Source organism: Anthonomus grandis, chromosome 12 (genome assembly GCF_022605725.1).
Source record: "Anthonomus grandis grandis chromosome 12, icAntGran1.3, whole genome shotgun sequence".
In the NCBI taxonomy this organism is placed as follows: Eukaryota; Metazoa; Arthropoda; class Insecta; order Coleoptera; family Curculionidae; genus Anthonomus; species Anthonomus grandis.
Genome location: NC_065557.1, coordinates 10,231,494 through 10,244,906, shown reverse-complemented (window position 1 = coordinate 10,244,906; position 13,413 = coordinate 10,231,494). Strand labels below are relative to the sequence as shown.

The 13,413-nt window shown below is 29.9% G+C and overlaps 2 protein-coding genes across 6 annotated transcripts in view; one reads left to right on the top strand and one right to left on the bottom strand.

Annotated features, from left to right (window-relative positions):
- The window catches only part of LOC126743436 (protein prickle-like), a 444,925-nt gene that overhangs the window by 22,267 nt on the left and 409,245 nt on the right, over positions 1-13,413 (bottom strand). The gene's annotated exons all lie outside the window — the stretch shown is intronic.
- LOC126743437 (neprilysin-2-like) lies at positions 229-11,590 on the top strand. The gene is made up of 11 exons (XM_050450541.1): positions 229-426; positions 3,078-3,334; positions 3,389-3,616; positions 7,204-7,362; positions 7,423-7,652; positions 7,711-7,857; positions 7,914-8,160; positions 8,214-8,385; positions 10,829-11,094; positions 11,148-11,262; positions 11,320-11,590. The coding sequence occupies exons 1-11, from the start codon at positions 294-296 to the stop codon at positions 11,556-11,558; spliced, it is 2,193 nt and encodes a 730-aa protein (XP_050306498.1). The 5' UTR covers positions 229-293; the 3' UTR covers positions 11,559-11,590.

Below are 13,413 nucleotides of genomic sequence, written 5' to 3'. Positions count from 1 at the left end.
AATTAAAACAAACTAAGAATATAATAACACCTTAATAATTTTACAGCCATTTATACGATTATCATCCCATTTAAGCTACGGACGTTTAAATAATTTTTCTAAATTTCCTGAAGCCGCATTTCGAGTTGTAAAAAAATTAATAATTAACCTCCATTAAACTAACGCGGTGTTGCGTCATTATTAATGGTCACAATGAATCATTGAAATTATGAAAATGCTCGTGTTAGAGGCAACGGAGGGCCTTAGTACTTAATTTACGGTTTTACCGTTGAAAAGGTGATTTTTCGGGTAAAATGTCGCTAGTTCAGAGCTGGCGGCGTAAAGTTCAAAATTATTCAAAACGGGAAAAGCTTTTTTTGTTTTTGATAATTGTGTTGAGTATCGTTAGTTTCGCTTTGTTGATACGTGTTTTGGTTAATACAAATGGTAAGGAAGGTCATAACTGCCGTCTAGAGCACAAAAGTGGTTAACTGATATTTTTCATGGATTCATTTTCATCAATGGATTCCTTTTAGAATTCTACATTTCAATATTCCTTTCATTTTACAAAAAATAGAAATGATGCTTTGTGAGGCAGGTAATTGTAATGTTAACATAGAAAATATATTTTATGTATTAAAAAATATTATATTATAATAAAGTAACAGCAAATAGAGAAACAAAATTAGGAATTTAAAAAATTACAACTTTTGATAGCAATTTTGGCGCCCAACATGCGATTTTTGAGTGGATATGCTGATTATAAAAATCTTAGCAATTCCAACCATAACTTTGTTAAATTCGTTTTAGAATGTGAAAAGTTTCTGAAAAAGATAATTATAAGTTTATGATAAAAAAGTCGTTCCACATTTTAAATCGTGTACTTCTACATAAAATATGTCATATTCTTTAAAAAAACTTCAAACTATAACAGGAATTGGAATTTTAATTAAAGCACAAAATAGTATACACTTTTTTAATAAAGGAATTGAAGAGAAAGGGTCTAAATGATCTAAGTAAATAAAAAATCAAAACTAAGAAGTAGCGAAGAAAAATTGCTCCAATCGAGAGCAACCTTGGCGCCCACCATGAGATTTTGACCTGGAATTATGTTTTTGAGCTTCTGATAAAAAGTCGGTTAAATTCGTTTTAAAATTTAAAAATTTTATTAAAAAAATTGACAACTCATATTTCTATATTTCTGTCTTAAATCGTATAGCTTCTAAATACAAATTTGAAATTTATTCGAGAAAATTTTAAAATAAAACAAAAATTGGCTTTTTAATGGTGTCGAAAAATAATTTGTTTATTAAAGGAATTAGAGAGAAAAGGTTTGAATCATTTAAATGAATAATCAATCAAAATTAGGAAAGAAAGATAAAAATAATTTATTCAAAAGCAACTTTGGCGCCCAACATTAGTTAATTACATACAAACACAAGTTTCTGATATTCCTTTATAAAATTTTAAACTAAAACAAAAAGTTGGAATTTCAATTAAAGCAAAAAATAGTACAATTTTTTTATTAAGAAAAAAAAAGAGAAAGAAAAAAATAATTATAATATTCGAGAGTAATTTTGGTGCCCAACATGAGATTTTAGCCTGAGCCATGAATTGAAAAACCTCAATCTAGATTTCAACCCAAATTTCATTAAATAATTTTTTTTTATTATAGAAATTGAACAGGAATAAACTAAATCATCTTAAAGTAAATAAAAAATAAGAATGAAACAAAAAGTTAATTACAATATTCGCATGTTTGGCGCCCAACATCAGATTTTTCCCTACAACTGCTGAAATTTCAATTAAAATTTTGAATTTTAAGAGAAAATAGAACTTTCGCGTATCGATATTGTAATGTATGAAAATATGGATTCTAAATTTCAAATAGCATTATCGAAGTTCGTTGTAGGCATTCTAAAATTTTTCTAAGGAATATTGAAAACTGAATCATAAAATTTACATTTTTTTATAAATTATAAACATAATTTTTCAGAATTTAAGACAATGTGGCTTCCAAGAACAATTTTCGTAAACCTGTTTTTAAAATGGTTAAAAATTTTGAATTTTGAATTTTTCAAAATCTTGTAGTTTAATAAAGAGAAATTACAGTACACCTACAGAATTCCGTCAAAATCAATATTAATGATGATTTAAAATTTATTTAGAAATATAATCCACTCGTTATAAAAAACTATTTGTAACAACTGATTTTAAATCAGGTAACGAGTCTTTAAAGTAAAATTCAATAAATTTGTTTTTTTTTTAATTCTATGATAAAATAATTTTTGAAAGTATATAGCTTCTATACAGATATTTGTTCTATTGCTTTAAAATAAAATTCAAATTTTGAAATGAAAATTTATGAATTTCTAAATATTAACTATGTTTTAAATAGAATTTGTCGTATTGATTTTATTTTTTTTGAGCAAATTTAAAATCTCAGGATATAAAAACTATTTCTAAATTTATCACTACTTTGGTTCTAAATACAAAATCGTTAAATATGTTTTTAAAATTTTGATTTTTTCTAGATAATTAAAATTATTAAGGAAAACTTTAAATTTCAAATTAACCTAACCTAACCCTCGAATTAACAGAAACGCGTTGTATGTTTTTTTGTGCATTAAAAGAAAATTAAAATCACTTAATATAAAAAATTATTTCCAAATATACAACCGCAACCATCTTTTAAATAGAAATTGATTATTTTAATTTTTTTTAATTGTAAGATCGTTAAAAATATATCTAAATTTTAAATAATATAGTTTTCAAGCACAAATTTATGTTCAAAATTTTAAAAAAGGTTCGAAAATTCCAATGTTTAAAAAATATATATTAGCATGTTTCTTTATTATTTATTTTATTATTTAGCCAGAATCTTTATATAATTTTCAAAAAACTTGTTTTTTTTAATTTTTTTGTTAATACAAAACCGTGTAGTATTCAAACACATAAATTAGGTAAGTTCATTTTCAGCATTTCAAGCATTTCCACATTTTCAAATATAAATTGGTCAAAAAATCTCAGTTTATGAAAAAACTATTTTTAAAATTTGCGTATAAAGCTTCTTAACTCACCAAGAAGTGATTTTTTAGACCCCAACACCTGCTTAACCAAAGAATGCATAACAGCAGCTCATCACGTAATATCAATGGTAGACGAAACCGTCGATCCATGTGAGAACTTCTACAACTTCACATGCGGAAACTTCTTAAAAACCGCCATAGGCAAAGACCAAATCAGTCCTCTTCTGGTTTTACACGATGCAAAGAATAATGGTCTTAAGCAAATGATCGTGGAAGATCGAAATGATGAGACGAACTTGACAAAGAGCTTTAGATATCAACGAAAAGTAATTATTGTAGCTATATTAATTATAAGTATATTATAATTTTTTGTGAAATAGTTTTATAGGGCTTGTATGAATACGACGGCAATAGATGAAAATAAAGACGAAAGCTTTCTTGAGGATCTTAGGCATGTCGTTGGGGGATGGCCTTTATCTCAGGGTTATGTTTTGGATTTATTTTGGCCGGACGTTATGTTACGAGCAAGAGAAAGGGGGATGCTTTATAATTGGTTTTTTACCATCGATACTGACGTAGATTACAAACGGAGAAAAGTGCTTTTAGAGGTAAGGAAGGAAAAAAAGAAAATTGCTTGCCAACTGCTTATTTTTTTAAAATTATATGTATCTTTTTTTCTCAATAATTTTTTTATTGTTAATTATTCACCCAATTCATTGTTTTTGTACTGCATATTATATTTCTTCATTTTTGTATATAACTTTCTAAAAAATGGAATTTTGCAGAAATTTCTTCTTAAAATTTTAGTTTTTTCGCGTTTTTTCTTTTTATTGTTTTTAATTTCTTATATAATTTCTGATGTTTCTTCCCAAATTTCAAATATTTTCCGCGAGCGATGTTTATTTTTGACCATAAATAATTCAAATTACAATTGTGGTTTGCCGGATGCTAAATTTTAAATTATAATATGAATTAAAAAATATATTTAACTGACAAAAAACACAAATTCAAACTGTCAGTTGCTTGCCAAAATAAAAGGTACTAAGTCAAATGCTATACAACTTCGTTGCTAATAAAATTGGCAACAATGGCTGAATTATATAAAATAAAAAATTTCATTCTTGTTACGCAGTTGTTGAGGTTAGGAAAACTAATTTTTTTCCAGTGGTGCCAGGTTAGGAATTTTTGGCTCAAGCTTTGGAGATTTACTTTTTTTACATGGTCGTTGTTTGCGAAGACAAGTCGTCTAATAAAAATACCGTAAAGCTTTTAAAAATGTATATATTAGATTGGTTACCTTGCGATGGTTTGATTATATATTATAATATAGTGTATTGTAATTAAGAAAAGTTATATATTACAGGGTTGCTTGCAGAAAGGTTTTTTTTTCTCAAATTCTGGGTATTTTTTGTAAGCTGCTGATATTGAGCTTTAAAAACATCCTTAGACTTTTAAAGTCTCATCGTTTCTATTAAACGAAAAAGAAACTAGAAACCCTGCAAAGGCGTGGTTATGTCTTATAGAATCTAAGTACTATTATTTAACTATATTATAACTTGCAAGGTTACCGAGTTTAATCTTTTCCCGAATCTTAGGTATTTTTGGAAAACTTAAATCATTAAACTTGAAAGAAAAGAAGAGTGAATTAAATTTGAAATTTTTTTCATTAATTTACTTTTTTTAAATGTATCAGCTTTTAAGTTTTTTGAATTATCAAACAGGCTACTTTGGTAATTCAAAAAACATGTTGCCAAGTTTAATTTTTTTCTAATTTTCGCATATAACAAGCATACAGAGAACAAGAAATGGAATGGTTCTACGACGACGTCAATACTTTAGTCAATTCTACAGCAAATGTGCACACAGCCTAAAAATATCAGGCATATGTTACAACAATATGTTCCCAACGCTGCATCTTCATCGAGTCTAAGGTTAGCGGAGATGTATTTAGGTTTTCTGGTGACTTCTGTAAAAAAGTCATGTGTTGTAGCTACTGAAATCCGGGCCCTTATGTTGTTTACCCGAATCCTGCATTACATATGTAATAATTGTGTTCCTAAGAATAAAAAGGAATTAAATTTATCTATTTGTGTTAGTGCCCTTGAGGATGCCCTTAGTGAAATAAGAGCTGCAAGCAATAAAAGCTTCAAGATTTTGAAAAGAAAATCCATGAAATCAATGACGAACATATGAACTTGTTTTGTCACTAGTCTAAATGATATAAACAAGATTTAACAGTTAATAAGGCAAACTCATCGGTATGTAATAACAAGGTTTTGCCTGGTACTACTCTGCAATCACATCCTGATATAAATGAACGAAAGATAAAAAAGTAATAAAAAAATCAAGTAACCTCATGATGTTTAACTTTCGAGAAGGCAGTGAACAAGATGACCTGACTAAAGCTAAAGACTTGTGGGATTACCTATTAACATCACGACTGCATTAAGAATTAGAACACTTCGTGTTACTCTGCCATCTTGTAATGATATTCTCTTGGTCCTTAGGGATAAAAGGAAATTGGATTGAAGCCAAGCAGTGTATCTTCTAAATAATCTTAACTCAAAGGAAAGAGTCATAATCCAAACTCAATAATCCAAAGACTGAGTTAAAATAAAGACAATACGACATTGAAGAAAACTTATTGTTGAAATGCATAAATGCCATCTCTAGTTTCAACTAGTTTCAAAAAACTAACTGCTTTTCCTTAACTAAGTACCATCGATAACATACTTCGGGTTTATTTTATATACCGCAAAGACAGGTCATCTGAGACTAGTTTTTCTCAAGGAGAGGGGCGTGTTAATAGCGATACATAAGTCCCTTACTAGCAAATCATTATCGGCTTGTAACAACATTCGACATTTGTTATTTCAGGTTGATTTCCTAGGTAACCAGTTTGTTTTAACATCAATTTTTAAGAATCTCGAAATTGGATGTCTATAAAGGACTGGGCCTTATGGCCTTCCTTTAGTTTTGCTTAGGCACTATAGCTTTATTTAGGCATGTTCACTTTTTGTTATCTTTAACCACTCATTTAAACTTGGCATATTTTCCCAGAAGTCCAGTTTTATTACACCTGCTTTTAAGTCTACGGATAATTTAGATGTCTCCAATTACATCCATTACCAATTAGTATTTTAAGCTATATTCCTAAGGTCTTTGAGAGCTTGATCTGTGACTGGATGTTTTCTAATTTAAAGGGCTTTGTATACCAGCAATTTGAGTTTATTCAATTGCAGATTTTTAATATTTAGAGATTTTTTCATTGTAGCTATGGAGGAGGGCTTTCAGGTACATGCCCTATATACTGATTTTTTAAAGGCCTTTGACCGTGTCAATCATGAGATTTTATTACATAATTTAGAGAGATTAGGTGTGTTCTTAACAGAATAGAATTGAACATAGGCAAGTATCATTTGATATTGTTTGGTCGTGATAGAAGCCCAATCCAATATATCTACAACATCAGGCTTTCCTTTGAATTCTGTGTCCCAAGTTAGGGAAAGGTAATTTTGGAGTTGTTCTTGATGACCAATTATCCTATAAATGTAGAGTCTAAAACTAAACTAAAACTAAACGTTCCTCCAGGAAGATTTATAATATGTCTACCTTCAAATTACTTTAAAGCATTTTAGTAGATCCTCACCTTGATTATTGCTCAAGTGTATGGAATCCCTTCCATATGTCTATATGCATGTTATTGAAAGTGTCCAGCATAAATTTGTACGCTATATTTTCTTCAGGAGCAATCAGAAAGCGGAGAATATAAATTATTACAACATTCAAAGATCACTTTTAATCACTCGAGTCCAAACTCGTGGCACACATAGAGATCTGAAAACTTCTTATCTTCTTATCTTGAATAAGAGGGGTAGAACTCTTATAGAATCTCTTTTTTAACAACCCTTAAAGATAGAGTTCCAAATCATATACATAGGGAAAGAACTGGTAAAGCAATCCATTCAAAATAACGTTTCGCAAGGTTGCCGAGTTTTTTTTTCTAAAATTTTAGATATTTTTAATATACTGTTGATTTTCAACATTTTTATATCTTATAGTTAAACATTTAAGATGCGATTAAGTGTTAATGAAAAAAATAATTATATTAAAAGACAATTTACACTTACAATTAAATAAATGCTAACTATAGTAATTATTATGACCCTTTAATGAATAAAAACACATTTTTTAGTTAAGCCCCCCACCAAAACTTTATTACGATAAAAACGTCTGGAACGAGAAAAACATTCAAAAATTCGTGGAAATTGCTGATTACTGGGGTAAGCAGCCAATTGGAGCAACAGCATGGGAAGTCAAAAATACCCTGGACTTTGCTAAAAATTTAAGCATAGTAAGTTATGAAATTTTCGATTTTATGTTTATTATAAAACTTACATATAAATTCTAACAGATCGTTGAAAACGCCCATAAATATTCCTCAAACGAAACTGATAATAAAAAATTCACTATGAAAATATCAAAGTTACGTGAGTTGCATTTTCCTAGACTGCAGTGGCTGCAATATTTGCAAAATTTCACTGGGGTACAGAGTCTTAGTGAAAATGACGAAATTATATTCAAAATGAAGGGAGATGAGTATTTTAAGGATTTGTATTACTTACTGCAAAAGACCGATACAAAGTAAGTCATTGTTAACTGTTATGAGTACCACGACAAACAATTTTAAAATTATTTCCAGGTTTTGGGCAAACTATATTTCCATTATTTTTTTAATAGAAGACTGTCGATATTTGTCAACTAAAGTAAAAAAAATATGTAAAGATTTGATAAGTTCAAGCATGCAGAATCAAAGGGCAGATTTCTGTTTTCATCGAGCTTTATCGAAGTACGTCTAGCATAAATTTAGTAATAACATTATAATATTAAAAAAAAAACATTTAGGTTTGAAGGTGTTGTCGAAGCCCAATACATTCGTAAAACAGTAACAAAAGACAAAGTAAAAGATATAACAGCAATGATAGAATCAATAAAAAAAGAGATGGAAGTGACCCTTAAACGAACCAAATGGATGGACGAAAGGACCAAGGAAAAAGCCGTTAAGCATTTAAAAAATATCACTTCGGCCATCGGATGGACTAAAACTGTTTTTGATGAGGCACTTTTTGAAAAGCTTTTCGGATATGTTCAGGTTAGAGTTAAAAGAATATTTTCAAAGAAACATCAACTAAATAATTTTTTTAGGGCGAGATTTCTTCGACAAATGTAACCAGAATGAATCACGAATTAAATCGATTTTATTGCGATTATCATTTTAAGAAAATTAAGCAACCATTTAATGATTTAAGGGAAAATCATTTGTCTTTACCTATGGTCGAAGTAAATGCTTTTTATATCAAGTATTGGGAAATTTTGAGTAAGTTTCTATATTAGTCTTGGACAAAGAGTATATTTTAGGATCATCTCTTATATCTTTTTTATCGTTATCACCCTGCCAACTTTCTCAAATACAACTTAAAAAAAATTGTTTTTGATAGCCATTAAGTCAGTTTTAGGATCTTGAAGTTAATATTCCAATCCTAACTTAAGGCTTGGCACAAAAATTTATTTAGAAGCTGATTCTATTAAATTCTATCTATGAAGTTGATAGATCATAGTGAAAAATCACTATATTCAATGAGAAATTGGTCAATCCAAACCTGATCCCGGAATTCTAATGTTAAGCCTTTGCTCATATTCACTTTTACATCCATTTATAGAAATTAAGTGAATTTTTAGATTATAATGTAGTTCTTCAAAAGATCCGATCTCAATACTCCCCAATGAACTTTTTGGAGCTTGATGAACTTAGATTGGTCTAGATTATCAATGGCTCTAAGAGTCTTTTAATTTTGTCACACTCTGATACCAATATTTGAATAATAATTTTTCTTTTACGAAAAATACTGCAGGAACATGATCAACAAGGTTAGCCTAATCACATTATATAAACTTATATCATAATTATCAAAGTTTTAGTCTTTTTTTTATGAAAATTAGTAAAACCTTTTGTAGTTCGTAAAGATAGATCTTTAATTTTACTTAACAGCTCTTCTGTAGCATGAAATAAGGTACAGCATCAAAGGATTCAAATCATTTTCTCTATCAGACACTTCATCAGATCAGAGATATTTGCTCACGAGTTAATACACACGTGAAATTCTTCGAATAAAATGTTCCCTATGGTATGGAACTTTAACTGAAATAAAATTTTAAGCAAATTATGCAAGACATCTTCTCATCGTGGATGTACAATTTAATTTCCCCACTGTTCAACTTAGAATTAACTAAAATGTCCATGAAAAACTAAAATATATTAAAAACTTATAAGATGAAAAGTGGATGGCTCTAAAACTGACTCTGGAATTTTATAAGCTCTTTGCCACTTATTTTTCTCTCATCTATAGTAATCTATACAGAATCCATTAAATAGGATGAAATTTTAGATGATCCTGCAATTCTGCAATATTGAAGTTGATGTAAAAAAATAAAAGCCGATTTTAATGCATGTCGCTTCTTGCTAACAAATTCTACGTAGCTGTTAGAATTATCTAGTGGTGTTAGATCTGAATAGCAATCACACCAGTGTCAATAACAAATTTCGCAAATCTGTGATTTTCGGTGCCTTACTGTTGACACTTCCTGTAACTGCTATGAATGCAATGTGATCTTCTTCCTTATAAGAGCTACAATTCTTTCTGCAAATAAATCTCACTTTCTGTTCGTCTGTCACGTGCTGTCTGTATTTCTCATTTTCTCTGTGTACTGTATGCTTAGGTGTTTCTAGGATGATTTTCTTCTATTTGTGAATTTGTAGGTAATTCCTTTCTCCATTTCATATCCAAATAATTTCAATTTAACAAAATCAAATGTTTTTAAATCAATCTCATCTTGCCCTAAGGTCTCCAGGACTATCACAATGGTCTCATAGCTATCAAGTCAATAATAAATGATATACAATATGTATCTCTTTCTTCTAGAGTAGCTCTATATTTAAATTCCCTTACAGTGTCTTCAAATTCTACGAAGTGACTCTCTAGAGTTCTGCCCTTTTCAAGTATTAAAATCGATAATTTTCTTTGCAGTTATAGCTGGTCATTCCTTTCCTTCAGAAAACCTTCTTTATTTACAACTCGCTGTTCTAATTGCTGCATATGTCACCAGAAACCGAATAAACCAATTTATTTCAATAACACCAAAAAGAAATAGTTTAGCGGCTTTAAATCAGGCGAATGAGGTGGCCATAAAATAGCTCCACCCTAGTCATCGGTCTGGATCAGTTGGGTTTAAATAATTGTTATTACTTACTTACACCAAAACTCAAATTATTTATTAATAAATTAAATCTTCTGTAGTTTTTTAGAAGTTTCATAAGAAGTTTCACCCAATCAATAAAAAAATGTCCAGTTATTCTTTGAAACCCAATTTCTCTCTGTTTGCTGATGATCTGACGCTTTATGAACTGATCCAAGGTTCTAATCAATTTTTTAATCCTTTTCTACTATCAAAGGAAATAATATTCTATTCAACGTTAAAAAATCATAGAATGCAGAAATCTTCTGTGCTTTAGTCAAATATACTTACGATATTCTATCATACTTGAGTATGATAAATAGAAAAAAAAATTACTTCGTTTATCTCTATCCTATTTAAATCCCATATTATATATTAACCTGAATCATCTTGAAATTGAAAATCCAGAGATGTAGAGGTTTAGAAAAAAAAGAAAATGTCTCTCGCTCTTTATCTCTACTGAAATATTCCCCCTATAAGTTATATTTGCATCGAAGCAATAATAACCAACATTTTGATGTTTTGAGTTTTGGCTGCTCCAATTCTCCAACCGCTGATCTACGACATAAAATGGCCGAAATATTTAACCTACGGCTCGTTGGGAAGTATAATAGGCCACGAACTAACCCACGCATTTGCTCCAATGGACGAGGATAATTTTAAAATGCAAAAATATTATGGTTATAATATAACGGATTATTGGACCAATCAGACGCATAAGAATTACGATGCTGCTACGGGCTGTATGGTGGAAGAATACGTTCGATACACCAAGGAAATTGACATAAAACTGGTACAAAAGTTTTGCAATTTTACGGTTATTTCAAGTATAATTTTTGTTTTTAGGAAAACAAGACAAAAACCCTTAATGAAAACATTGCAGACTTCACTGGCGTAAATCTGGCATACAGGGCATATCAAACGTGGGCATATTTCAAGGGTGAAGATAAAAAGTTACCCGGTAAGACTTTTCGAAATTAAAAGAAACTAAAAGAAGTCTAATAAAATTAAATTTCAGGCTTAAAATTTACTTCGAATCAACTATTCTGGATCCTTTCGAGTATGTATCAGTGCATAGAGCCTAAACTGGAATCCGGAGCCTACGTGCATCCAGAAATTGAGCCCAGTTTAAGTCACGCCATCGCCAGTTTTAGGGTTAACGGGCCTATTAGGAACTCTCCCTATTTTGCTTATGATTTTGGGTGCCCCGAGGGTACGAAAATGAATCCAAAGGAAAAGTGCGGAATATTTGTTTAAGTTTCAAATAAACGTTAAATAAGATCAAGAAAGGGGTTTTTACTAGATGCACCATAAAAATACGTAAAGCACGCAATATATCAACCGTGTTAATTAAAAAAATAAGGACGAAATATGTATTGTATGGAGAAATTTAGCAGCTTTAACTAGATTAGCAAATCAATTCTGATTTCTTAAAAATCAGAATTTTTCAGGGAACGAATTATCAATTTTCAATAGTGGACAGACAAGAACTTTTTGTGTTAATGCGTGAGCTGGAATAAATAATAAAACTTTAATTGTTCCTCATTTTTGCTCAAAATATAAAACAAAAGAATTTCCAGTTACTACCAAAAAACCAATAATATGATCGCATATGATATTTCGACTGCATATTGTATTTGATTATTTTGATATTTTGATGATAGACCAGATATGTCTATTTATAAGACGATCGGATCTGCAGAGATAGACCCATTGGCAGACACCCGTTTTTAAATTTGACTATCCATTCTATATGTGATTACAATAATACAATGGGACAACTAGGAGAGAACCCAATTTGAAAAATTAAAGGTTTTCATGTATTGAGGCAGAAGATACAACTCAAAATGACAACGACTTTGTGAACAAAAGTGGTGTGTGAAGTGACAAAAGGGTTGTATCCAGATTTAAATTTCGAATTAAAAACTATTTTATGTAAAATTTGGTTTTATTTGTCCATTCAAAAATACAAATACAATTTAATATTCTTAACAGCCTCTAGTAGTAAATTAACTGTCCTCCAACATTCGAAAATCATCTCGTCCGACTCGAAGGTGCGACAAGGTTGGAGTGAGCAGCGAGCACACCTTGCGACACCTCGAGACATGCGTAGAAAGTTGGCGAATGTTCCGGAAGACTCATTACATAATTAATAAGGAGTTCTCGCCACTAGCAGTGTATCTTAAATAGAAATAAACAGTCGGGATCAGTTGCCTGTTTTTGTATATTGAGTGTTTTAATTTACACCTAAACGAACAGTAAAAATTCCACAATATTTTCCTTAATTTAAGTAGCGTTTTATTTATTAAACTGGAAATGTGTTTTTACAAAATTTCATACTCTACTGGTACTCTAAAGGATCATCAGAGAGATCTTGGGTAAACATTCCCAAGATCTCTTGTTTTTGAATCAGATGTTAGGAATATATAATTTAATGATACATGCTTTATCCAGAATAATCCAGAAATGTACTTTGATGTACCAGAAATGAGTTAAGAAAAAAATATACCACAGATTTTTCGTTAATTATTTGTAACATAAAGAGAAACTTAGCAGCCTAAACTTTAGATTTAGCCTGTGATGTATTTAAAGCTGCAAATATCTTGTAATCTTCTTTGTATATAACTAATCTAAACTTCCTTAGATCAGCAAATCAATTCTAATTTTTTCAAAATCTTTCAGGGAAGGAATCATCAACAATTTTTATAAATGGGCAGACAAGAAGAGCCGTACTGGAAAATTAAATTTTCTATTAAGATGTGTGCTGAAATAAATAGTGAGATAGATAGACCAAAAATATAGCCGTATAGTGCATTTTATTTTGATAGTGATAGAATATTCTAGGGATCAGATATGCCAGTTAAGACATTTGGATCTGCAGAGGCATTTATTGGGATGCATCTATCTATGGATTTCACCTCTTGGAAGTATCGCTATTGATTTTATATGTGAAGTAATTATAACAGAAGAATTGAGAGAGGACCTAATTTGAGAAATTGAAGAAGACTTTGATATAATGAAATAGCAGATACAGATGAAAAATAGAACGAAAGAAGTGAGACGAGGGGTCTGTATTCATATTTACATTCCGAAAATTAAAATGATTTTATGA

Coding starts and splice junctions, on each gene's coding strand:
- LOC126743437 (XM_050450541.1), top strand. CDS start 294: ATGTCGCTAGTTCAGAGCTGGCGGCGTAAAGTTCAAAATTATTCAAAA. Junction 3,335..3,388: donor GCTTTAGATATCAACGAAAA/GTAATTATTGTA, acceptor TTTGTGAAATAG/TTTTATAGGGCTTGTATGAA. Junction 11,095..11,147: donor AGGAAATTGACATAAAACTG/GTACAAAAGTTT, acceptor TTTTGTTTTTAG/GAAAACAAGACAAAAACCCT.